Source organism: Nomascus leucogenys, chromosome 11 (assembly GCF_006542625.1).
Source record: "Nomascus leucogenys isolate Asia chromosome 11, Asia_NLE_v1, whole genome shotgun sequence".
NCBI lineage: Eukaryota > Metazoa > Chordata > Mammalia > Primates > Hylobatidae > Nomascus > Nomascus leucogenys.
In genome coordinates this window covers 55,192,376-55,217,282 of record NC_044391.1, presented here as the reverse complement: position 1 = coordinate 55,217,282, position 24,907 = coordinate 55,192,376, and the positions used below count along the sequence as shown (strand labels likewise).

The window sequence follows — 24,907 nt, the reverse complement described above, 5'->3', positions numbered from 1 at the left end:
CGGGCTCCGGGGTCTGTTCCCAGGCTGGAAACCACCCCCGCCCCCCATCCAAATCCCCGGGAGAGGCCCGGCCGGCGCCGGGTCTGGAGGAGGAAGCGGCCAGAGACAGTGCAATTTCACGCGGCCTCTGTGGCTCGGGTTCCTGGGCTGGGTGAATGAGTTATGGGGTTTCGAGTCTGGGAGAAACTGAGGTGGCCTGGACGTGAGGCAAAAAACACCCTCCCCCTCAAAAACACACACAGAGAAATATTCACATTCTGAGAGAAAATCTACCAAGTGAACCAACCGGCTAGGGGAGTTGAGTGATTTGGTTAATGGGCGAGGCCAACTTTCAGGGGGCAGGGCTTTGGAGCGCTTTCCACTCCCTCATTCATTACCCTTCCTTGGATCTGGGGGCTTTTGGAATCTCGACTTCCCCTTGGCCTATCTCCTGCAGAAAAATTAGGGTGAGCCCCATCCTCGATCTGCTCCGCCAAGTTGCGGGACCGCGGGGCGTGGCACGCTCGGGGCAGGCGGTCCGAGGCTCCGCAATCCCTACTCCAGCCTCGCGCGGGAGGGGGCGCGGCCGTGACTCACCCCCTTCCCTCTGCGTTCCTCCCTCCCTCTCTCTCTCTCTCACACACACACACACCCCTCCCCTGCCATCCCGCCCCGGACTCCGGCTCCGGCTCCGATTGCAATTTGCAACCTCCGCTGCCGCCGCCGCAGCAGCCACCAATTCGCCTGCGGTTCAGGTGGCTCTTGCCTCGATGTCCTAGTCTAGGGGCCCCCGGGCCGGACTCGGCTGGGCTCCCTTCACCCTCTGCGGAGTCATGAGGGCGAACGACGCTCTGCAGGTGCTGGGCTTGCTTTTCAGCCTGGCCCGGGGCTCCGAGGTGGGCAACTCTCAGGCAGGTAAGTGACGCGAGAGCACCGGCGGGCTCAGCACCTGGGAGCCGGAACCCAGTGCGCGCAGCCTCGGAGGGCATGGGTAGGGTCTCAGGCGGCGCGGGGGTGTGGGTGCTGCCCCCGGTTTGCCAGGACCACCTGGGAGAGGGGCGGTCAGGCTCGGGTTATCGGCGTGGTCCGGCCGAGGGCGGCATTCCTGGACCCTCACGCTCCCCTTCCCCAGAGCGTCGCCGACCCTCTAAATGGTCTCCCCAGAAGAGGCTGAGGCCGAAACAGTAGTTCACACTTCTGAGGGGCCCTGCAGGGAGCGGAGCAAGGACCTTCATTCTGTAAACAGGAGGTGCTTGGAGGTGGGGGCCTTGGCGGAAGGGTCTCGGTTTGCTCGCCACCTGCTCGCCACCTGCCCCTCACCCCGCGCCGTTTTCAGCTACCCCTAGTTTCGTTGTTTTGCCGACAGGGCGGAGCTACAGAAGGTTGGAGGGGGTTGTTGTTCTCTGGTGTTGGAAAAACAGGAGCGGCACCTCCTCTTCCGTGAGTGAGCCTGCCCTGGGGAGGTCTGAGATTAACCAGAGGGCCAAGTTCAGGTGACATCAGGCAGGAGGCCCAACAGAAGCTGGCGCCCCCTTTCCTCAGTATAGCAGAGCTTAAGCAACATCTCTTTGTCAAGAACCAGGTCAACGCAACTCATATTTATTGAGCATCTACTATACACAAGGCCCTGGGCCAGGAGCTGTAGGGGCAAGGATGTCCAACCTCTTGTCTTTTCTCTCCCCAACCTGAGGATCAAGAGGGCACCTCTGCTACTTCCTAAGCCTCCTGCCTTGGGGAGTCCTTCCTGGGCTCAGCTTGTGCCCCCTGCCCCCATTTTGCTTATTGTCTGACGCTGTCTCTAGGACCCTAGACAGAGCCCCGGATTGCTCTTCTCCAGTCCTCCCCCGACTCCCATGCTATCTGAGCCCACCCCTTTGGGGTGTCTCTGGGACCGTGGACACCTGAGGATTGAAATTCTGTGGATCTTCTCCCCTCCCCTCAGATCTCAGCTTGGGGTTTGGCACAGCCAGGGCCCCTTCCCCAATGTGGGAGTGGAAGAAACCACCTGTGCTTCCCTCACAGTTGCTGGGCCTAAATTTAGATCCTGGGATTTTTAGATGTGAACACTCCCAGCTGGTGGAGGGGGGTGGTCTGGGGACTGGCGTGGGAGGGAGCAGTGGAGTGACTGTATAACTGTCCCATCCAGACTCCTGCAGTCTTCACCCAGAAACCCAGAAGTACCAGATTCTGGCCACTCTCCCTGGGGAGGCAGGAGGCAGGCATGGTTGGGTCTCTTTACCCTTTATCTGGGTCCTGCAGCCTCTGGGCATCCGGCCCTGTCTCAGTCCTTCTATAGCCCCTTTGTCCTGGCTGTGATGGGGGTGGGGGATGTTGGAGGGGAGGCCTCTGGTTGAGGAGGGGCTGGAGATTCTGGCTCTATCCCACCCCTAGTGCTCTCTACCAAAGGAGGGCCTGTGACACTGCCCCTCCCTATGCTCCCGGTCCCTGGGTACAGAAGGGATTTTTATGATTCCCCTTCCCTGCCCTGCTCCCCAAGCTGCCTAGCTCCTCCCCAGAGGTGTTGTTTGTGCTCCCTTCCTGCCCAGGCCCTTTGCCCCCTGTTTGTGTAATATGGACTTTACCCTCAGGGTAGCAGGGAACTGGGCTACGTCTAACACTGTAGCCTTCCGAGCACAGACACAAAGTCTGCACAAACACTTATGGGCACGTGGGATAGATGGGGCCACCTGAAATACTTCCTGCAAGGAAACCCATCTATAGATTCCTGGGCCAGCAGGACCAATGTGTACGTGTTCGTGTGTACGTTGTGTGTGTATGTGTGTGCCCACACTACTACTTCCCTGTGCAGAAAGCTTGGCTCCTCCCTTATCTAGGGAGAAGTGTTGGCACTATAACTTGGGAAAGGGGGTATCCTGCCAGGAAGGGGATTGGGGTGGGGCTGTTCCAGAAATGACTAACCTTCCTAGTCTCTTTCATTTCAACCCAAAGACCCTGGAGTTCCCAGCTCCTGTGGAACTAGCTATCTTTGCTGCGACTAGCCAGCCTTCACGGGGAGTGATAAGGAGCCCTCCAAGGTCAAGAAGTCAGACTAGGGGTGTATGTTATAGGAGGGATTGGGGCCTCACCAGTCTCCCTCCCTCCATTCCCACTGTTGCCTCCCACTGAGCTACCACCGCCTCAGGGAAGGGTGGCTGGAACAGGTGGTATCTACCCCCTACTCCCCACCCCACACATGGTCTTTCACTGAACCAGAGGAAAGAGACTGGGGTAGGGCTTCAGAGTCCAGGACTTCCCATAGCCCATTGTCCACCACATTTGCAAAGAAGAGTGAACTCCCAAGGCTGACATGCCGTGTACCTCTAGTCTAGGCTCTCCCCTAGTGCGGGTGAGGATTGCCATGGTGAAAGGCTTCTTCATGAACCTCTTCTAACAGTGACATTGGGTGGAGACTCAGTGTGGGGCATCTGCTACTGTTTCTTTCCAGGTTCCTCTGTATTTGCTGAAAAATACTCTAGGGCTGGAAAGTGATGCTGAGGTTGCTAGAGTGTGTTGGGATGGGGGACAGAGTGAGAAGGAAAGCCTGAGTTTAGGAAGGCGGGGAGGCAACTAGCTCCTTATCTTCCAGCTTTAAAGACAAAGCTCCCATTGACCCCCCCTCGCCCCACCACTGCCAGAGCTCCCCCCTCTACTGAGGTCACTTGTCTGAGCCCAAGGCTTGAGGGTGGAGGGGAGTGCTGCTGAGGACGGGGTGTCTAGGGACAGGGTGAGGCAGCCCCCCTCCTGGATAGAATCGCCTCATTGTGGGCTGGACTGTGGCCCCAGGCACTGCCCCCACCCTCTGCCCCCATCCCACCCTCAGTAGACACAATAGGGGCTGTGTACTAGCCCCAAAGAGATATTTATTCCAGGACCTAGAGAGAGGCAGGATGAGGGTAGAGAAGTGAGTGCCCTAGTTGGAGGGGGAGAAGAGGGTAATCAAAGTTGCGGCCTTTTCCTAACTTCTCTTTTCTAGGGAGGGAAACAAATTCCCTGTCTTCCTTCTCAATTAACCCCTTAGTACCCAAAAGAAGCACAGAGGGGTCCCAGGTAGAAAAAGGAAATCTTTTCACCTTCCCATTCATGGGATGGTAAGGGGATTCTGAGAAGAGGGAAAGCTCTCAGGCCACTACAGCTTCTGCCTATCGCTTGTGGGAGGGTTGGAGGCAAATGCCATCTGATCCTTCTAATGTAACTGGAAGACAGCAACCAAGGGGGTGATCTTGGGGGATGGTAGATGGGCTGAGAATTTGTGTCCAGCCCTCAGCCACTCTTCCCTCTGCTTTGAACAGTGTGTCCTGGGACTCTGAATGGCCTGAGTGTGACCGGCGATGCTGAGAACCAATACCAGACACTGTACAAGCTCTACGAGAGGTGTGAGGTGGTGATGGGGAACCTCGAGATTGTGCTCACGGGACACAATGCCGACCTCTCCTTCCTGCAGGTTAGTGTGCCCACCCTCGTTCCTCAACCTGCTCCTCTTTATTCTCCCCTAGAACCCTCCTTCCCTCTTCAGGGCTACCTTCTGCTGGAGTTCACCCTTCCTAAGACTCAGGAGTTCCTAAGATTCAAACCCGTGTATTTATGGGGACAGTGGCTGTCATCTGGGACCTACGGTCTCACTGTTGTAGCCAGGGATATATAGGGGGCAGGGGCAGGGGCAGGTGGTGTTCTATGGTAGTGCAAGGTCAGCAGGGACTAGTGCAGAGAGACACCTGAGGACCGAGAGGGTACCTGGGGAGATGAGGAAGGGGCCCTCCTGGTATGAGGAGCTTTGAGGAGAAAGCTGCCTGTCTTCACTCCCAGAAGTGACACAGTAATGTGACACAGTCTACTCCCTACTCCCAAATAAGAATTAGCAAGAGTTGGCCAGGCACGGTGGCTCACGCTTGTAATCCCAGCACTTTGGGAGGCCGAGGCGGGCGGATCACGAGGTCAGGAGATCGAGACCACAGTGAAACCCCGTCTCTACTAAAAAAAAAATACAAAAAATTAGCCAGGCGTGGTGGCGGGCGCCTGTAGTCCCAGCTACTCGGAGAGGCTGAGGCAGGAGAATGGCGTCAACCCGGGAGGCGGAGCTTGCAGTGAGCCGAGATTGCGCCACTGCACTCCAGCCTGGGCGACAGAGCAAGACTCTGTCTCAAAAAAAAAAAAAAAAAAAAAAAAGAGAATTAGCAAGAGTTAAGGCCAGGTGCAGTGGCTCATGCCTGTAATCCCAGCACTTTGGGAGGCCAAGGAAGGCAGATCACTTGAGATCAGGAGTTCAAGACCAGCCTGAGCAACATGGTGAAACCCTGTCTCTACAAAAATACAAAAATTAGCTGGGCATGGTGGCATGCACCTGTAGTCCCAGCTACTTGGAGGGCTGAGGTGGGAGGATTGCTTGAGCCCAGGAGTTTGACACTGCAGTGAGCGAGATCGTGCCACTCGTGACAGAGCAAGACCCTGTCTCACCAAAAAAAAAAAAAAAAGGCCAAATGCAGATCACCTGAGGTCAGGAGTTCAAGATCAGCCTGACCAACATGGAAAAACCCCGTCTCTACTAAAAATACAAAATTAGCCAGGTGTAGTGGCGCATGCCTGTAATCCCAGCTACTTGGGAGGCTGCGGCAGGAGAATTGCTTGAACCCGGGAGGTGGAGGTTGTGGTGAGCCGAGATTGCACCATTGCACTCCAGCCTGGGCAACAAGAGTGAAACTCCGTCTCAAATTAAAAAAAAAAGAAAAAAAGAAAGGGAAGAAAGAAGGAAGAATTAAAAGAGTTAAAGAGTCTTTAATGCCTGAAAGAGGAGAGGGGATTGAGATTATTTCGCCCTGTTGTCTCTCTCATTGACATTATCTGCCCTGTCACAGTGGATTCGAGAAGTGACAGGCTATGTCCTCGTGGCCATGAATGAATTCTCTACTCTACCATTGCCCAACCTCCGCGTGGTGCGAGGGACCCAGGTCTACGACGGGAAGTTTGCCATCTTCATCATGTTGAACTATAACACCAACTCCAGCCACGCACTGCGCCAGCTCCGCTTGACTCAGCTCACCGGTCAGTTCCCGATGGTTCCTTCTGGCCTCACTCCTCAGCCAGCCCAAGACGGGTACCTCCTTGATGATGACCCAAGACTGCTCACTCTAAGTGCCTCTTCCAAGGTGCCTGTCACCTTGGCCACTGTCTAAAGGTCCATTGCTCCCTGAGCAATAGAGGGCCCCCAGTAGGGGGAGCTAGGGGCATCTGCTCCAGGGAAAGGAACCCTGTGTCCTTGTGGGGCTGGAGTCAGAGCTGGATCTGTTACCCATTTCTCCAACTTCAAAGTACAGTGTACCGGAGACCAGGCGTGATGGCTCACACCTGTAATCCCAGCATTTTGGGAGGCCAAGGAGGGCAGATCACTTGAGATCAGGAGTTTGAGACCAGCCTGGCCAACATGGCGAAACCCTGTCTCTACTAAAAATAATAAAAAAAAAAAAATTAGCTGGCTATAGTGGTGCACACCTGTAATCCCAGCTGCTCGTGAGGCTGAGGCAGGAGACTCACTTGAACCTGGGAGGTGGAGGTTGCAGTGAGCCGAGATTGTACCACTGCACTCTAACATAAGTGACAGTGAGACTCCGTCTCAAAACAAAAAAAAAAAAAAAAAGGCTGGGCGCGGTGGCTTACGCCTGTAATCCTAGCACTTTGGGAGGCCGAGGTGGGCGGATCACAAGGTCAGGAGATCGAGACCATCCTGGCTAACACGGTGAGACCCCATCTCTACTAAAATTACAAAAAATTAGCCAGGTGTGGTGGCGGGCACCTGTAGTCCCAGCTACTCGGGAGGCTGAGGCAGGAGAATGCGGTGTGAACCTGGGAGGCGGAGCTTGCAATGAGCCGAGATCGCGCCACTGCACTCCAGCCTGGGCGACAGAGAGCAAGACTCCATCTCAAAAAAAAAAAAAAAACCAAAGTACAGTATACCTGGATGTCCCTCCTTCCCTAGGAATTCTACCTTTACTCTCCTAAACCAAACCCCTATGAGCTGGAGGAATATAGGGGTTAAAAACCACCTGTCTATCTTCTGCTTCTCCCTGTCTCAGTCAGTTGGAAAACATATGGGCAGGGCTTGGGGGAGGGGATGTTGAGTCAGAAATCTTCTCTCCCTCTCTCCCTTCCCCTCCCCCACTGGCTAAACCGGATCTGGACAGGTGACTGAGGAGGCAGGAGTTTCTTTTGGCCTGACTTCTCATCTTATAAAGGGAGTCTTCTCTGCAGCTTGGATTTAATTGGACCTATCTGTCTGCCTCATTCTCCCACTCCTGAGTCTCAGGTGTCCTTTTGGATGGGTGGAGAGGTAAGGAAGAGGCGTTCTGCTGCGGCCCTTAACCCTGTCACTTCTTTCCCTACCTCAGAGATTCTGTCAGGGGGTGTTTATATTGAGAAGAACGATAAGCTTTGTCACATGGACACAATTGACTGGAGGGACATCGTGAGGGACCGAGATGCTGAGATAGTGGTGAAGGACAATGGCAGAAGCTGTAAGTGGCCGTGATCAAGATTGCTCCCCAGTCCCACCAAACCAGAGTGACTCCCTTCTTTCCATCATCCTTATATTCCTGATCTGAACCCACCTCCCCACTGAACAAACACCTCGGGTCCCTGACTCAGCAGCCCACCAGGAGGGACCAATGCCAGTCTCCTGGAATCTAAACCACAGAGGAGGTGTTTCAAGAAAAGGAGCAGGCTGAGCTTGGTGGCTTATACCTATAATCCTGGCACTTTGGGAGGCCAAGGTGGGAGGATCGCTTGAGTTCAGGAGTCCAAGACCAGCCTGGGTAACATAGCAAAAAATCTACAAAAAATTTAAAAAATCAGACAGGCGTGGTGGCTCACACCTGTAATCCCAGCTACTCAGGAGGCTGAGGCAGAGAATTGCTTGAGCCCAGGAGGCTGCAGTTGCAGTGAGCTGTGATTGTGCCATTGCACTCTAGCCTGGGCAACAGAGTGAGACCTTGTCTCAAAAAAAAAAAAATCTCTGGGTACTAAGCAGGGAAGCCAGATCTTTAGACTCCACATCTGTTACTTGTTCCACTAGAATATACTCCCTTCTCCTTGGAGCCCACCTTCCCCTGACAATTCACATGCATATATTCCTGCATATATTCAGTTTGCCCACGAGGAACTAAGTTCCTGGGTTGGGACTGGGACTAAGGTTGGCATTTGCCCCAGTCCCTCCCCTTCAGCTGCCCAGTGGGTGGTATGGAGGCGTGGCCCCGCCCCTTGTTGACAGGTTCACTTGAGCCCAGCCCTGCTCTCCAAGGGCAGGGAGGGACACAGCCCTGGCTTTTTGCTTCCCGGGATTGAGGTGCCTGTGTGCTGACATCATACCCTGTTGATTCAAACAAGCCTTTCTTAGCCCTGATGGCCCCTTGTGTTGCCTTCCTTCCCAACCAGGTCCCCCCTGTCATGAGGTTTGCAAGGGGCGATGCTGGGGTCCTGGACCAGAAGACTGCCAGACATGTGGGTTTGAACTTCCCTCCAAAAACTTCACTCATACGCTTTCATATCCTTTCCTCCCCAAGCCTGGGTCAACACTGCGGGGGAGGCATGAGCAGTGGCCTCAGAATTCAGTCCTAGGAGCCCTAATAGCCATGCTTTCTTTCCTTCCATAGTGACCAAGACCATCTGTGCTCCTCAGTGTAATGGTCACTGCTTTGGGCCCAACCCCAACCAGTGCTGCCATGATGAGTGTGCTGGGGGCTGCTCAGGCCCTCAGGACACAGACTGCTTTGTACGTACTCTTTCCATTGCCTGGGTTCTGAAATTGGGATGTGGCCTTTGAGGAGGAGGTGGGGGTACACACGTAACATAAATCTGATGAGCCTCCTTTTTTCCCAGGCCTGCCGGCACTTCAATGACAGTGGAGCCTGTGTACCTCGCTGTCCACAGCCTCTCGTCTACAACAAGCTAACTTTCCAGCTGGAACCCAATCCCCACACCAAGTATCAGTATGGAGGAGTTTGTGTAGCCAGCTGTCCCCGTAAGTGTCTGAGGGGAAGGAACAATGATCAATAATAGTAGATCCAAGATTTTAGACAAAATTGTGGAAGGGAAAAAGAATCCAGTTGGTGATAAATAGGGAGACTGGTGAATGGTTATGATCATCTAACCACTCTGGTGAGTGACCCTTACGTCCAGTCCTCCCATGACTTCAGCTATCACCCTTACTTCTGCTTCTTGTAGCAACAAATAGTGAAGAGACTTTCGAATCTATAGGGTAGCACTTAAGGGATCTAGGGTGGCAGATGGGGACAAATCCAGTGCAGAGCTGGAGGGAGCCTAGGCCCAGAGCAAGGGTTCCATTGGTAGCTGGTGGTGTTCCTCCCTCATCTCTAATGGTATCCTCCTCCTCTTCCCTAGATAACTTTGTGGTGGATCAAACATCCTGTGTCAGGGCCTGTCCTCCTGACAAGATGGAAGTAGATAAAAATGGGCTCAAGATGTGTGAGCCTTGTGGGGGACTATGTCCCAAAGGTGGGTAGGAGATGGTAAGAAGCTGTAAAGAGACAGCCTTTCCTCTGAGCCTGCGCAGACCGCCCCCACTGAACCTCTCTTACATTTGCAGCCTGTGAGGGGACAGGCTCTGGGAGCCGCTTCCAGACTGTGGACTCGAGCAACATCGATGGATTTGTGAACTGCACCAAGATCCTGGGCAACCTGGACTTTCTGATCACCGGCCTCAATGGGTTAGAGATCCTGCCTTCCCTCCTTAGACCCCAGCCCACGCACCCCTCACAGTTCATTTTATCGGCCAAAACTTTCCTATGTAGAGCTGACTAGGAATCAAAGTCATAAAATTCTAGCCTGTTACAAAGGACGTAAAAGAATGCTTAACACATCTTCCATCCAGGCCTTGGGTCCCCTCAGGAACATCTTTGAGCAATTCGATATCGCCCTGCCAAGGAACAAGGGACAGGATCAACATATCCTCCTTCTCAAAGTTTTCTTTTTTATTCTTTTTTCTTTTTTGAGATAGGGTCTCGCTCTGTCACCTAGGCTGGAGTGCAGTGGCATGATCTTGACTCACTGTAGCCTCGACCTCCTGGGCTCAAGAGATCCTCCCACCTCAGCCTCCCAAGTAGCCGGGACTATAGGCACACACCATCATACTTGACTAATTTTTTTGTATTTTTTGTAGAGACAGGGTCTTGCTATGTTGACCAGGCTGATCTCGAACTCCTGTGCTCAAGCGATCCTCCCATCCTGGCCTCCCAAAGTGCTGGGGATCACAGCACCCAACCTCCTTCTTAAAGTTTTCTAAAAGTTCTTCCTTAGATTTGGATAAAAATCTGTCTCCAGGCCGGGCCCGGTGGCTCATGCCTGTAATCCCAGTGCTTTGGGAGGCCGAGGCGGGCAGATTACGAGGTCAGATCGAGACCATCCTGGCTAACATGGTGAAATGCCATCTCTACTAAAAATACAAAAATTAGCTGGGTGTGGTGGCGCACATGCCTGTAATCCCAGCTACTCGGGAGGCTGAGGCATGAGAATCACTTGAACCCAGGAGGCGGAAATTGCAGTGAACTGAGATTACACCACCACACTCCAGCCTGGTGACAGAGCGAGACTCCATCTCAAAAAAAAAAAAGAAAAGAAAATTCTGTCTCCCCATGACTTTTAGCTGTTTTCACTCATTCTTCTCCTTGGAGCAACAAAGAACAAAGGGACTTTCTAGTCTATAGGACAGCATTTAAAGTGTGTGTGTGGGGGGGGGGGGGGGCGGGGGGGAACCACTATGACCACCTGTTTTTTTTTTCTTCAATTTTTTATTTTGACATAATTTTAGATCTACACTGAAGTTGCAAGAATGGTATAAAATTCCCCATATACTTTTTTTTTTTTTTTTTTTTACGACAAAGTCTCACTCTGTTCCCCAGGCTGGAGTGCAGTGGTGCAATCTTGGCTCACTGCAGCCTCCGCCTCCTCTGCCTCCCGGGTTCAAGCAATTCTTCTGCCTCAGTCTCCTGAGTAGCTGGAATTATAGGTGTGTACCATCATGCCCGGCTAATTTTTGTATTTTTAGTAGAGACAGAGTTTCACCATGTAGGCCAGGCTGGTCTCAAACTCCTGACCTCAAGTGATCCACCCGCCCCAGCTTCCCAAAGCGTTGGGATTACAAGTGTGAGCCGCCGCGTCTGGCCTCCCATATACTCTTTTACCCAGATCCTCCAAATATTAACATACCACATATGGCCGGGTGCAGTGGCTCATGCCTGTAATCCCAGCACTTTGGGAGGCCAAGGCAGGTGGATCACTAGGTGTGGATCACAAGGTTAAGAGATTGAGACCATCCTGGCCAACATGGTGAAACCTCATCTCTACTAAAAATACAAAAATTAGCTGGGCATGGTGGTGCGTGCCTGTAGTCCCAGTTACTCAGGAGGCTGAGGCAGGAGAATTGCTTGAACCCGGGAGGCGGAGGTTGCAGTGAGCCGAGATCGTGCCACTGCACTCCAGCCTGGTGAAAGAGCGAGACTCTGTCCCCTGCCAAAAAAAATACCACATATACTTTATCACTTCTCTCTCTCTCTCTCTACACACACACACACACACAAACACACACACACAAACACACATACACACACACACACAAAACATGGTACTGTTTTCCTGTACCACTTGAGGGTAAATTTTCACACATGATTCTTTCTTACCCCTGTTATATTTCAGTGTATATTCCTTAAAAATAATATTTTCTTACATAACCACAGCATAGTTGTTTGAATAGGAAAATTAACATTGACACAAAATATAATCTAAGCTACAGACCTTATTCACATGTCACTAATTGTCCTCCTAAGGTTTGGGATCATACATTACATTCAGTTATCGTGGCTCTTCAATCTCCTTTATAACAGCTCCTCAGGTTTTGTTTATCTTTCATGATATTCTTGATGAGTATAAGTTAGGTAATGGGCAGCATGTTCTTCAGTTTGGATTAGTTTGATGTGTCCTCATGATTAGATTCAAGTTTTTTTGTTTTTGTTTTTGTTTGTTTTTTTTGTTTTTTTTTTGAGACGGAGTCTCGCTGTCGCCCAGGCTGGAGTGCAGTGGCACCATCTCGGCTCCTTGCAAGCTCTGCCTCCTGGATTCATGCCATTCTCCTGCCTCAGCCTCCCGAGTAGCTGGGACTGCAGGCGCCCGCCACCGTGCCCAGCTAATTTTTTGTATTTTTAGTAGAGACGGGGTTTCACCGTGGTCTCGATCTCCTGACCTCGTGATCCACCCACCTCGGCCTCCCAAAGTGCTGGGATTACAGGCGTGAGCTACCGCGCCCGGCCCTAGATTCAAGTTTTTGTAGTTTTTTTTTGAGACAAGGTCTGGCTCTATTGCCCAGGCTGGAATGCAGTGGCATGATCTCAGCTCACTGCAACCTCTGCCTCCCATGCTCAAGCGATCCTCTTACCTCAGACCCGAGTAGCTGGGATTACAGGCGCATGCCACCATGCTTGGCTAATTATATATATTATATATATATATATATAATATATATAAATATAAACATTATATATAAACATAAATATAAATTTATATATACATATACATATATAATATATTATATATTACATATATGTTATAATATACAATATATTATATATTATATAATATATATTATTAATATATATTTATACGTATATATATATATTTTTTTTTGAGACGGAGTTTCGCTCTTGTCACCCAGGCTTGAGTGCAGTGGCATGATCTCGCTCACCGCAACCTCCACCTCTCAGGTTCAAGCCATTCTGTATAGAGACAGGGTTGCAGCATGTTGTCCAGGATGGTCTCGAACTCATGAGGTCAAGCGATCCTCCTGTCTCACCCTCCCAAAGTGCTGGGATTATAGGCATGCACCACTGCCAGGCTGGAGTTTGATAAGAACACCACAGAGGCTGTGAGCTCAGGGCATCCTACTGAGGATGTATGTGATGTTGATTTGTCCCAGCACTCGCAATGTCTCTGGTCACTTAGTTATGGTGATATCTGTCAGGTTTTTCTACTGTAAAGTTACTGTTTTTCCATTCACAATTAATGAATGTCTTCGGATAATTGCCTGAATCAATTATTGTTATGATAGTTGCCAAATGATAATTTTCTAACTCCATTATTCCTTCTGCATTTGTTTGTTGGCATTCTACTGTTAGGAAGAGTCTTTCCAGCTGAGCACAGTGGCTTATGCCTGTAATCTCAGCACTTTGGGAGCCAGTGGGAAAATTGCTTGAGCCCAGGAGTTCAAGGTTACAATGAGCTATAATGGCACTACTGCACTCCAGCCAGTGCACTCACTCTGCACAACAGAGTGGGACCCTGTCTCTTTAAAAAAAAAAAAAAAAGTCCAGGTGCAGTGGCTCACGCCTGTAATCCCAGCACTTTGGGAGGCCGAGGCAGGTGGATCATGAGGTTAGGAGTTCGAGACCAGCCTGGCCAGCATGGTGAAACCCCGTCTCTACTAAAAATACAAAAAATTAGCCAGGCATGGTGGTGTGCTCCTGTATTCCCAGCTACTCAGGAGGCTGAGGCAGGAGAATCACTTGAACCCAGGAGGTGGAGGTTGCAGTGAGCCGAGATTGCTGCCACTGTACTCCAGCCTGGGTGATAGAGCAAGACTGTCTCAAAAAAAAAAAAAAAAAAAAAAAAAAAAGTCTTCCTTTCCTATTTATTTACTCTTATGGATACTTATTTTATTCTAGTCAATGGTTATAATCCTTTACAATCATTGTTTATTTTAGCCAGCCCCTCCAAGTTGGCTCCTGTGTTGTTTGGGCTGTACCCTTAATTCTTTGAGTCTTTTCTTGTTTGCACAAGATGCTCTGGGCTCATATTATAGTTCCCCCATCCCAGCCATTTCTCCAAGGAATGTTTCCTTTTAGTGGAGAATGATATTTAGAAACCAAATTCTGAGGCTGGGTGTGCTCACTGCCACTGAGTTATACCTTTACCTTATTGACTGGTTTCTACTGTTCTACTCAGAGACCCCTGGCACAAGATCCCTGCCCTGGACCCAGAGAAGCTCAGTGTCTTCCGGACAGTACGGGAGATCACAGGTGAGTGGCAGAGAGTTTGCCCTTTCTAGAAGAATAGATGAACCACTGGCATAAATTGCAGTATAACTACTTGAGAAAATCACGTCCCAAGTTACAGGGGAGGAGCCAGGAGAACCCAAGAAAGAAGAAGCCTCCCTGCCCATATGCCTCTGTCCAACTCCTCAGGTTACCTGAACATCCAGTCCTGGCCGCCCCACATGCACAACTTCAGTGTTTTTTCCAACTTGACAACCATTGGAGGCAGAAGCCTCTACAAGTGAGTAAAGGGTATGGAGGAAGTGGCATCTTCAGGCCATGAAGCCTGTGTCATAGGCATTCTTTAGGAAAATACAAGGCACTGTCTCATACAGCAGTGCCTCAAAACCAAAGAGTTTCAGAGTTTCATGTGGAAAAGGCAAAAGGAGGGGGATTCCCTCTCAGTGAATCTGACTAGCACTGAGCGAATTTCTTGACTAACATGAATCCTTTGAATAGTTAATGTTCCCTTCATAGTCTCTCCTCTCATCCTGTCTCCTTATTCTCAGCCGGGGCTTCTCATTGTTGATCATGAAGAATTTGAATGTCACATCTCTGGGCTTCCGATCCCTGAAGGAAATTAGTGCTGGGCGTATCTATATAAGTGCCAATAGGCAGCTCTGCTACCACCACTCTTTGAACTGGACCAAGGTGCTTCGGGGGCCTACAGAAGAGCGACTAGACATCAAGCATAATCGGCCACGCAGAGATTGCGGTGAGGGAAAGGGTCTGCTGGGTGGTGAGAATGGGGAGTCAGGGAGGAGAGGGCTGAAAGGACTATTCTGCCCTAGACGTGGGAGTAGGGTTGAGGGATGGAACCAAGGAGAAGGGGGCTGTTAGGCTGGAAGCAGTAACGAGGAAGAATAATGAAGAGAGGGCTTGCTGGGAGTCCTCAGACTCCTAACCCACCCCTTCCTTTCCAGTGGCAGAGGGCAAAGTGTGTGACCCACTGTGCTCCTCTGGGGGATGCTGGGGCCCGGGCCCTGGTCAATGCTTGTCCTGTCGAAACTATAGCCGAGGAGGTGTCTGTGTGACCCACTGCAACTTTCTGAATGGGTACAGTAAGGGGAGCCAGTCAAGGATGGGTGGAGGTGGGGCCCTGCAATGGAACTGTTCAGGTGGCATATAATAAAAGACAGGTTTCTGCATGTACCTTGGTGGGAGTGAGGTAGGAGACCTGTGGTTGTGAGATCAGGGCATGAAGGTCAGGACTTGGAAGTGACCCCCCTCCCTTTATTCCCCACTGCAGGGAGCCTCGAGAATTTGCCCATGAGGCCGAATGCTTCTCCTGCCACCCGGAATGCCAACCCATGGAGGGCACTGCCACATGCAATGGCTCGGTATAGTAGTAGCACCAGGATCTCCAAGGGAGACAGAGAAGGGGCAATACTTGGAGCATCTGGGGAATGATATGGCTAAGGATAGCACAGAGAGGCCAGATAATGCTAGGGCCTGCAGATAGAAGATCCTGAATGTCTGGGTTGGTCTTTGCTGGGAGGTATGGAATTGACCTTGGGATCTGATTCTTCCTGACCTTCTCTCTTCCACTCAGGGCTCTGATACTTGTGCTCAATGTGCCCATTTTCGAGATGGGCCCCACTGTGTGAGCAGCTGCCCTCATGGAGTCCTAGGTGCCAAGGGCCCAATCTACAAGTACCCAGATGTTCAGAATGAATGTCGGCCCTGCCACGAGAACTGCACCCAGGGGTCAGTGATGGGATAATAAGGAGAGGGGTCAGGTGGAAGGGTAGGAGCATAGAACTAGGGTGAGGGAAGCAGAAAGAAGAGAGAGGCTGTGATTTAAGAATCACTCCCAGCTGGCCGGGTGCAGTGGTTCACACCTGTAATCCGAGCACTTTGGGAGGCCGAGGCAGGTGGATCACCTGAGGTCAGGAGTTCGAGATCAGCCTGACCAATATGGAGAAACCCCGTCTCTACTAAAAATATAAAATTAGCCGGGCGTGGTGGCACATGCCTGTAATCCCAGCTCTGCGGGAGGCTGGGGCAGGAGGATTTCTTGAACCCAGGAGGCGGAGGTTGCGATGAGCTGAGATTGCATCATTGTACTCCAGCCTGGGCAACAAGAGCGAAACTCCGTCTCAAAAAAAAAAAAAAAAAAAAAATCACTCCCAGCTGTGTAGCGAAGGATTGGAGAAAGGGAAAATCAGTAACAGCACAAAATTACACCACAGTTTTGGGAACCTGAAATAACCTCAGTTCAAGGGAGTTTCACAGAAGAGGGGCTTGGGGAGAGCTAGTGAGCTGGAGGTGGAGGCCATGTCTTGGGATCAGCTTTGGGCTCCAGGATGGGATGCCATGGTAAGTTCTGAAACAAGCTTTTGTATGTTAGGCTGGTGAAATTGAGCCTCTGTTTTCCAAGCTCTCATTTAAGGCGGAGACTTTCTTCCCTAGGTGTAAAGGACCAGAGCTTCAAGACTGTTTAGGACAAACACTGGTGCTGATCGGGTATGATGGGGTTGGAGATTCTGGAAACTGGGGATATTTGGGAGTTGGGAGAGAGGTGGTTACCTGGAGAGAAGAGGGAGGCTGTCTTCATTCTGGCCTTTTATGTACACAGTCCACTATCACTGGACACTTGGGACTCAAGAATGCAGGCTTCTGGACTTCCCTTCCTAAAACTAACTTCCAGTAGTCTAAGACTGGTCCAGATTTAGGTTGGTCCCTTTAGTGCTTAAGGATATATATGTGAATGTTAATTTCTTGCCCCAGATCAGCATCATACCTTCAGCACAAGTATAGTTGACATTTGTAAGGAAGATGCAAACCCAGGATAATGTTGGGTTTCTATATATCCCATAGCAAAACCCATCTGACAATGGCTTTGACAGTGATAGCAGGATTGGTAGTGATTTTCATGATGCTGGGCGGCACTTTTCTCTATTGGCGTGGGCGCCGGATTCAGAATAAAAGGGCTATGAGGCGATACTTGGAACGGGGTGAGGTGAGTACTTAGCTTACTTTTGTTTTTTCTTTTCTTTCTTTTTTGCATGCCCTGGAAGTCTCTTTATAGCTTAATTTTGAGTGGTACCCTGTGCACCCAGTTGTCAGTGATGGGATGAATGTCACTCCCCTCCTCTTTCCCCAGAGATTTGATCCCTTTCTTCAAGGAAGTAGTGTGGTCGCCTAGAAAGAAAACTGGTCAGAGAAATGGGAGGCATGCATTCTAGTCCTGATTTTGCCATTAATTTGCCACATGACTTTGAAGAAGTTACTTATCTTCTCTGTGCCTCAGTTTATGCATCTATACAGAGGAAATAACATTTATCCTTCCAGGATGGCTGTAAGGGTAAAGGGGGATGATGTATGTGAAAGTGCTTTGGAAAGCACAGAGCACTGTATAAAAGATACTCAAGGTGGTAAGAGTATTACCAACTCTCCCTAGCTGTCCCCTTCCCCACTTTGTGCTCCTCCATCAAATGGAAAACCCAACCCCTTTGATTCCTGATCTCAAGAGCACAAATAACTTCCTCAATTCTCAGGATCTGTACCTCAATATGCCTATAATGCATTCCAGGACTAACAGTGCTTCCTCTTCCTGCCCTTGCAGCTCTGCCACTTTTGGCATTCACCTATGGGGAGCGGGTTGGAGTGGGACATGGGAATGGCTTTTCCTGAGTACCTCCTTCCCATTTGCTCTTCAGAGCATAGAGCCTCTGGACCCCAGTGAGAAGGCTAACAAAGTCTTGGCCAGAATCTTCAAAGAGACAGAGCTAAGGAAGCTTAAAGTGCTTGGCTTAGGTGTCTTTGGAACTGTGCACAAAGTAAGTGACCCACTGGAATTCTGGAGAGGTGGGGAAGGCATCTAGGGCAAAGGGGTGAAAGATTTTTGCATAGGATTGACCTAGGGAGAATGACCTTATGCCGACTCCTGCCCCAAACTTCCCAGGGAGTGTGGATCCCTGAGGGTGAATCAATCAAGATTCCAGTCTGCATTAAAGTCATTGAGGACAAGAGTGGACGGCAGAGTTTTCAAGCTGTGACAGATGTAAGTGAAGGAAATTCTGTATGCCGCTAGGAGAGAGGACAATATTAGATACAATCATGTAGAAGCAGGGTCCTGTGCTTCTCAGCAGCTACTATGTTAGCCAGAATGTTGGGGGTGGGGGGGCCTGGGCTGGCTGTGCACATGCTGAGTGTATGTGAACCTGTTGGTGTCCTAGATAATACCTTTTGTGTCTCTTAGCATATGCTGGCCATTGGCAGCCTGGACCATGCCCACATTGTACGGCTGCTGGGACTATGCCCAGGGTCATCTCTGCAGCTTGTCACTCAATACTTGCCTCTGGGTTCTCTGCTGGATCATGTGAGACAACACCGGGGGGCACTGGGGCCACAGCTGCTGCTCAACTGGGGAGTACAAATTGCCAAGGTGAGAGAAGCCTGGAGGAATTCTGTGATAAGAACTGTTTGGCTGGGAGCCAGCCAGGAAAAAGTGGGAAGGTTGACGTTCTGAGAGGTGGGGTCCCCAACCCCCAGGCTGCAGACTGGTACCAGTCCATGGCCTGTTAGGAACCGGGCCACACAGCAAGTGAGCGGCAGGCGAGCGAGTGAAGCTTCATCTGTATTTACGGCCAGTCCCCATCACTTGCATTACCGCCCGAGCTCCGCCTCCTGTCAGATCAGGGGCAGCATTAGATTCTCTTAGGAGCTTGACCTCTATTGTGAACTGTGCACGTGAAGGATCTAGGTTGTGCACTCCTTATGAGAATCTAACTAATGCCTGATGATCTGAGGTGGAACAATTTCATCCCGAAACCAACCCTCTCCTTCCCCTGGAAAAACTGTCTTCCACAAAACCGGTCCCTGGTGCCAAAAAAGGTTGGGGACTGCTGCTGTGAGGTACCTTCAAGATTTGGGGGAATTCCAGATCTCAGTGACTGATTCCCCCAACCTTAAGAATACTTTCTTCCCCTATACCTACAGGGAATGTACTACCTTGAGGAACATGGTATGGTGCATAGAAACCTGGCTGCCCGAAACGTGCTACTTAAGTCACCCAGTCAGGTTCAGGTGGCAGATTTTGGTGTGGCTGACCTGCTGCCTCCTGATGATAAGCAGCTGCTATACAGTGAGGCCAAGGTGAGGAGACACAAAGGGTAAGGAGGTGGGGGTGGAGTGAAGCATGGGGCCAGGGAGCAGCCAGTGGTCTCTTCCAGAGGCAAGTAGATGCTTCATGGTAAGTTCAAGAAGAGAAGGCTGCAGATACCAGATATTTTAGTTCAGAGGGCAACAAAGAAAATAATGATCAAGAACTTGGGACTGGCCGGGCGCGGTGGCTCACGCCTGTAATCCCAGCACTTTGGGAGGCCAAGGCGGGTGGATCACAAGATCAGGAGATCGAGACCATCCTGGCTAGCACAGTGAAACCCTATCTCTACTAAAAATTCAAAAAAAAAAAAAAAAATTAGCCAGGCATGGCGGTGTGCACCTGTAGTCCCAGCTACTCAGGAGGCTGAGGCAGGAGAATGGCGTGAATCTGGGAGGTGGAGCTTGCAGTGGGCCAAGATCACACCACTGCACTCCAGCCTGGGTGACAGAGCGAGACTCCGTCTCAAAAAAAAAAAAAAAGAACTTGGGACTTGGAAATGCTAAGAAAATTTGTGGAAATAAACTTGTGATACCTCTATCTTTAATCCACAGACTCCAATTAAGTGGATGGCCCTTGAGAGTATCCACTTTGGGAAATACACACACCAGAGTGATGTCTGGAGCTATGGTCAGTGCATCTGGATGCCCTCTCTACCATCACTGGCCCCAATTTCAAATTTACCTTTTGAGACCCCCTCTTAGAATCACTAAGCACTTCAGATTTTTGTGTCAGATCAGGTTCTGCCTTCCCTTCATTTCATGCCCATGTCTACTATTTTGCCAGTGACTAGTCCATGTCTTCCTGCACCAGGTGTGACAGTTTGGGAGCTGATGACCTTCGGGGCAGAGCCCTATGCAGGACTGCGATTAGCTGAAGTACCAGACCTGCTAGAGAAGGGGGAGCGGTTGGCACAGCCCCAGATCTGCACAATTGATGTCTACATGGTGATGGTCAAGTGTGAGTTACCTGCTGAGCCCAACCATTTTCTTTCTTTTTCTTTTCTTTTTTTTTTTTTTTGAGACAGAGTCTCATTCTTGTCACCCAGGCTGGAGTGCAATGGTGCAATCTTGGCTCACTACAACCTCCGCCTCTCGGGTTCAAGCGATTCTCCTGCTTCAGCCTCCAGAGTAGCTGGGATTACAGGCACCCACCACCACACCTGGCTAATTGTTATATTTTTAGTAGAGAAGGGGTTTCACCATATTGGCCAGGCTGGTCTCAAACTCCTGACCTCAGGTGATCCACCTGCCTCAGCTTCCCAAAGTGCTGGGATTACAGGTGTGAGTCATCATGCTCGGCCTGACTGCAGCCATTTTCTGCCTTCCCTCTGTACTCCTCTTATGGCTCTTCCTTTTTTTTTTTTTTTTTTTTTTTTTTTATGGAGTCTCGCTCTGTTGCGCATACAAGAGTGCACTGGCGTGACCTTGGCTCACCGTGACCCCACGTTCCAGGTTTAAGCAGTTCTTCTGTCTCAGCCTCCGAGATAGCTGGGACTTTAGGCGTGCACCACCATGCCCAGCTAATTTTTTTTGTCTTTTTAGTAGAGACGGGGTTTCACTATGTTGGCCAGGCTGGTCTCAAAGGCCCGACCTCAGGTGATCCACCCGCCTCGGCCTCCCAAAGTGCTGGGATTATAGGTGTGAGCCACCGTGCCCAGCCATGGAATGTATTCTCTTTTATGTCTCTACCTCCTACATCTTATCTCCAGGTTGGATGATTGATGAGAACATTCGCCCGACCTTTAAAGAACTAGCCAATGAGTTCACCAGGATGGCCCGAGACCCACCACGGTATCTGGTCATAAAGGTGAGTAGGGAGTAGGAGGTGCTAAGGAAATTTAGAAAAAGGAGGAGTTGGCTGGAACCAGGACTCCCCCTAACAATCACCTATCGATATAGAGAGAGAGTGGGCCTGGAATAGCCCCTGGGCCAGAGCCTCATGGTCTGACAAACAAGAAGCTAGAGGAAGTAGAGCTGGAGCCAGAACTAGACCTAGACCTAGACTTGGAAGCAGAGGACGACAACCTGGCAACCACCACACTGGGCTCCGCCCTCAGCCTACCAGTTGGAACACTTAATCGGCCACGTGGGGTAAGACACCTTCTAATTACCCAACACTTTGCACCCTGAGCCCTCACAAACCCTACAGATACCCAGAATAACTAATCAAAGGCCCCCATGGTGAATGTAGATTTCTCCCTTCATCTTAACCTTTTTCTTATTTTTTCATCCTAGAGCCAGAGCCTTTTAAGTCCATCATCTGGATACATGCCCATGAACCAGGGTAATCTTGGGGAGTCTTGCCAGGTAAGTTCTGTTGCTGAGAGTCTGGGTTTTAGGATCAGATTGATAGGAGTAGTATGGAAGACATTAGAAACCTTTGAGGTTTATTTTAATCAGTGTCCTGCAAAAAAGAAGGCAGTGAGAGCCGGGCGAGATGGCTCACACCTGTAATCCCAGCCCTTTGGGAGGCCAGAGGGAGTAGATCACCTGAGGTTAGGAGGTTGAGACCAGCCTGGCCAACATGGTGAAACCCCATCTCTACCCAAAATACAAAAATTAGCTGGGTGTGGTGGTGCACACCTGTAATCCCAGCTACTCAGGAGGCTGAGACAGGAGAATCGCTTGAACCCGGGAGGCAGAGGTTGCAGTGAGCTGAGATTGTACCACTGCACTCCAGCCTGGGTGACAGAGCAAGACCCTGTCCCTTAAAAATAAATAAATAAAAGGCCAGGTGCGGTGGCTCACGCCTGTAATCCCAGCACTTTGGGAGGCCGAGGTGGGCGGATCATGAGGTCAGGAGTTCGAGACCAGCCTGGCCAACATGGCAAAACCCTGTCTCTACTAAAAATACAAAAACTAGCCGCACATGGTGGCAGGTGCCTGTAATCCCAGCTACTCGGGAGGCTGAGGCAGGAGAATCACTTGAACAGGGAAGCAGAGGCTGTAGTGAGCCAAGATAATGCCACTGCACTCCAGCCTGGGTGACAAGAACAAGACTCTACCTCAAAAAAAAAAAAAAGGCAGTGAACAACCCAATTTCCTTCTAAACAAATCTCTCTTCTTTCCTCATCATGTAAATCTCCTTGCATTATTTTCTGTTTATTTTCTTCCTTAGGAGTCTGCAGTTTCTGGGAGCAGTGAACGGTGCCCCCGTCCAGTCTCTCTACATCCAATGCCACGGGGATGCCTGGCATCAGAGTCATCAGAGGGCCATGTAACAGGCTCTGAGGCTGAGCTCCAGGAGAAAGTGTCAATGTGTAGGAGCCGGAGCAGGAGCCGGAGCCCACGGCCACACGGAGATAGCGCCTACCATTCCCAGCGCCACAGTCTGCTTACTCCTGTTACCCCACTCTCCCCACCAGGGTTAGAGGAAGAGGATGTCAACGGTTATGTCATGCCAGATACACACCTCAAAGGTGCCTGACTCTTCCTAGGGCTTTCCTCAATTCTTCCTCGAATCCTTTCCCTGGGCTCCTCTTGTTTTTTCTTCTCTGATCATATGCCTCTCTGTCCTATTAATTTTTTCAAACTTTCCCCTACCCCCATGAAGTTCTTCACATACCTAGCCTTTCTTCTCAACCCCCAGGTACTCCCTCCTCCCGGGAAGGCACCCTTTCTTCAGTGGGTCTCAGTTCTGTCCTGGGTACTGAAGAAGAAGATGAAGATGAGGAGTATGAATACATGAACCGGAGGAGAAGGCACAGTCCACCTCATCCGCCTAGGCCAGGTTCCCTTGAGGAGCTGGGTTATGAGTACATGGATGTGGGGTCAGACCTCAGTGCCTCTCTGGGCAGCACACAGAGTTGCCCACTCCACCCTGTACCAATCATGCCCACTGCTGGCACAACTGCAGATGAAGACTATGAATATATGAATCGGCAACGAGGTGGAGGTGGTCCTGGGGGTGATTATGCAGCCATGGGGGCCTGCCCAGCATCTGAGCAAGGGTATGAAGAGATGAGAGCTTTTCAGGGGCCTGGACATCAGGCCCCCCATGTCCATTATGCCCGCCTAAAAACTCTACGTAGCTTAGAGGCTACAGACTCTGCCTTTGATAACCCTGATTACTGGCATAGCAGGCTTTTCCCCAAGGCTAATGCCCAGAGAACGTAACTCCTGCTCCCTGTGGCACTCAGGGAGCATTTAATGGCAGCTAGTGCCTTTAGAGGGTACCCTCTTCTCCCTATTCCCTCTCTCTCCCAGGTCCCAGCCCCTTTTCCCCAGTCCCAGACAATTCCATTCAATCTTTGGAGGCTTTTAAACATTTTGACACAAAATTCTTATGGTATGTAGCCAGCTGTGCACTTTCTTCTCTTTCCCAACCCCAGGAAAGGTTTTCCTTATTTTGTGTGCTTTCCCAGTCCCATTCCTCAGCTTTTTCACAGGCACTCCTGGAGATATGAAGGATTACTCTCCATATCCCTTCCTCTCAGGCTCTGACTACTTGGAACTAGGCTCTTATGTGTGCCTTTGTTTCCCATCAGACTGTCAAGAAGAGGAAAGGGAGGAAACCTAGCAGAGGAAAGTGTAATTTTGGTTTATGACTCTTAACCCCCTAGAAAGACAGAAGCTTAAAATCTGTGAAGAAAGAGGTTAGGAGTAGATATTGATCACTATTATAATAATTCAGCACTTAACTATGAGCCAGGCATCATACTAAACTTCACCTACATTATCTCACTTAGTCCTTTATCATCCTTACAACAATTCTGTGACATACATATTATCTCATTTTACAAAAAGGGAAGTCAGGCATGGTGGCTCATGCCTGTAATCTCAGCACTTTGGGAGGCTGAGGCGGAAGGATTACCTGAGGCAAGGAGTTTGAGACCAGCCTAGCCAACATAGTAAGACCCCATCTCTTAAAAAAACAAAAAACAAAACAAAAAAAACTTTAGAACTGGGCGCAGTGGCTCATGCCTGTAATCCCAGCACTTTGGGAGGCTGAGATGGGAAGATCACTTGAGCCCAGAATTAGAGACAAGCCTATGGAAACATAGCAAGACACCGTCTCTACAGGGAAAAAAAAAAAAGAAAGAAACTGAGCCTTAAAGAGATGAAATAAATTAAGCAGTAGGTCCAGGATGCAAAATCCTCCCAATTCCTATGCATGTGTTCTTATTGTAAGGTGCCAAGAAAAACTGATTTAAGTCACAGCCCTTGTTTAAGGGGCACCGTTTCTTGTTTTTGCACTGAATCAAGTCTAACCCCAACAGCCACATCCTCCTGTACCCAGACATCTCATCTCAGGAAGTGGTGGTGGGGGTAGTCAGAAGGAAAAATAACTGGACATCTTTGTGTAAACCATAATCCATATGTGCCATAAATGATCTTCACTCCTTATCCGAGGGCAAATTCACAAGGATCCCCAAGATCCACTTTTAGAAGCCATTCTCATCCAGCAGTGAGAAGCTTCCAGGTAGGACAGAAAGAAGATCCAGCTTCAGCTTCACACCTCTGTCCCCTTGGATGGGGAACTGAGGGAAAACGTCTGTTGATCACTGAAGTTTTTTGTTTTGTTTTTATACGTGTCTGAATAAAAATGCCAAAGTTTTTTTTCAGCTTCCTGTCTGTCAAATGAAAACATTTCGTATGTCAGATAAGAGATCTGCTCCTCAGCAGTGGATACTCACCTTTCTGTCTTCTGACAGTGCTAGTCTGTCCCATGCAGCTTTCTCTAGTCCTACTATTACTTCTATTTCTTTTTTTTTTTTTTTTTTTTTTTGAGACGGAGT

General features: G+C 50.1%; 1 protein-coding gene across 1 annotated transcript; it reads left to right on the top strand.

The window, feature by feature from the left end:
- Window positions 1–536: 536 nt before the first annotated feature.
- ERBB3 (erb-b2 receptor tyrosine kinase 3) lies at window positions 537–24,735 on the top strand. The gene is made up of 28 exons (XM_003252827.4): window positions 537–894; window positions 4,269–4,420; window positions 5,829–6,015; window positions 7,356–7,481; window positions 8,398–8,463; window positions 8,616–8,734; window positions 8,842–8,983; window positions 9,364–9,477; window positions 9,569–9,689; window positions 13,972–14,045; window positions 14,211–14,301; window positions 14,570–14,775; window positions 14,984–15,116; window positions 15,310–15,400; window positions 15,613–15,767; window positions 16,473–16,526; window positions 16,881–17,022; window positions 17,723–17,842; window positions 17,968–18,066; window positions 18,265–18,450; window positions 19,005–19,160; window positions 19,722–19,797; window positions 19,981–20,127; window positions 20,879–20,976; window positions 21,069–21,260; window positions 21,405–21,476; window positions 22,288–22,588; window positions 22,759–24,735. Exons 1-28 carry the CDS (start codon window positions 813–815, stop codon window positions 23,283–23,285), a joined length of 4,029 nt encoding a protein of 1,342 aa, XP_003252875.1. The 5' UTR covers window positions 537–812; the 3' UTR covers window positions 23,286–24,735.
- Window positions 24,736–24,907: the final 172 nt, after the last annotated feature.

Coding starts and splice junctions, on each gene's coding strand:
- ERBB3 (XM_003252827.4), top strand. CDS start 813: ATGAGGGCGAACGACGCTCTGCAGGTGCTGGGCTTGCTTTTCAGCCTG. Junction 8,984..9,363: donor TTGTGTAGCCAGCTGTCCCC/GTAAGTGTCTGA, acceptor CCTCTTCCCTAG/ATAACTTTGTGGTGGATCAA. Junction 9,690..13,971: donor CTGATCACCGGCCTCAATGG/GTTAGAGATCCT, acceptor TGTTCTACTCAG/AGACCCCTGGCACAAGATCC.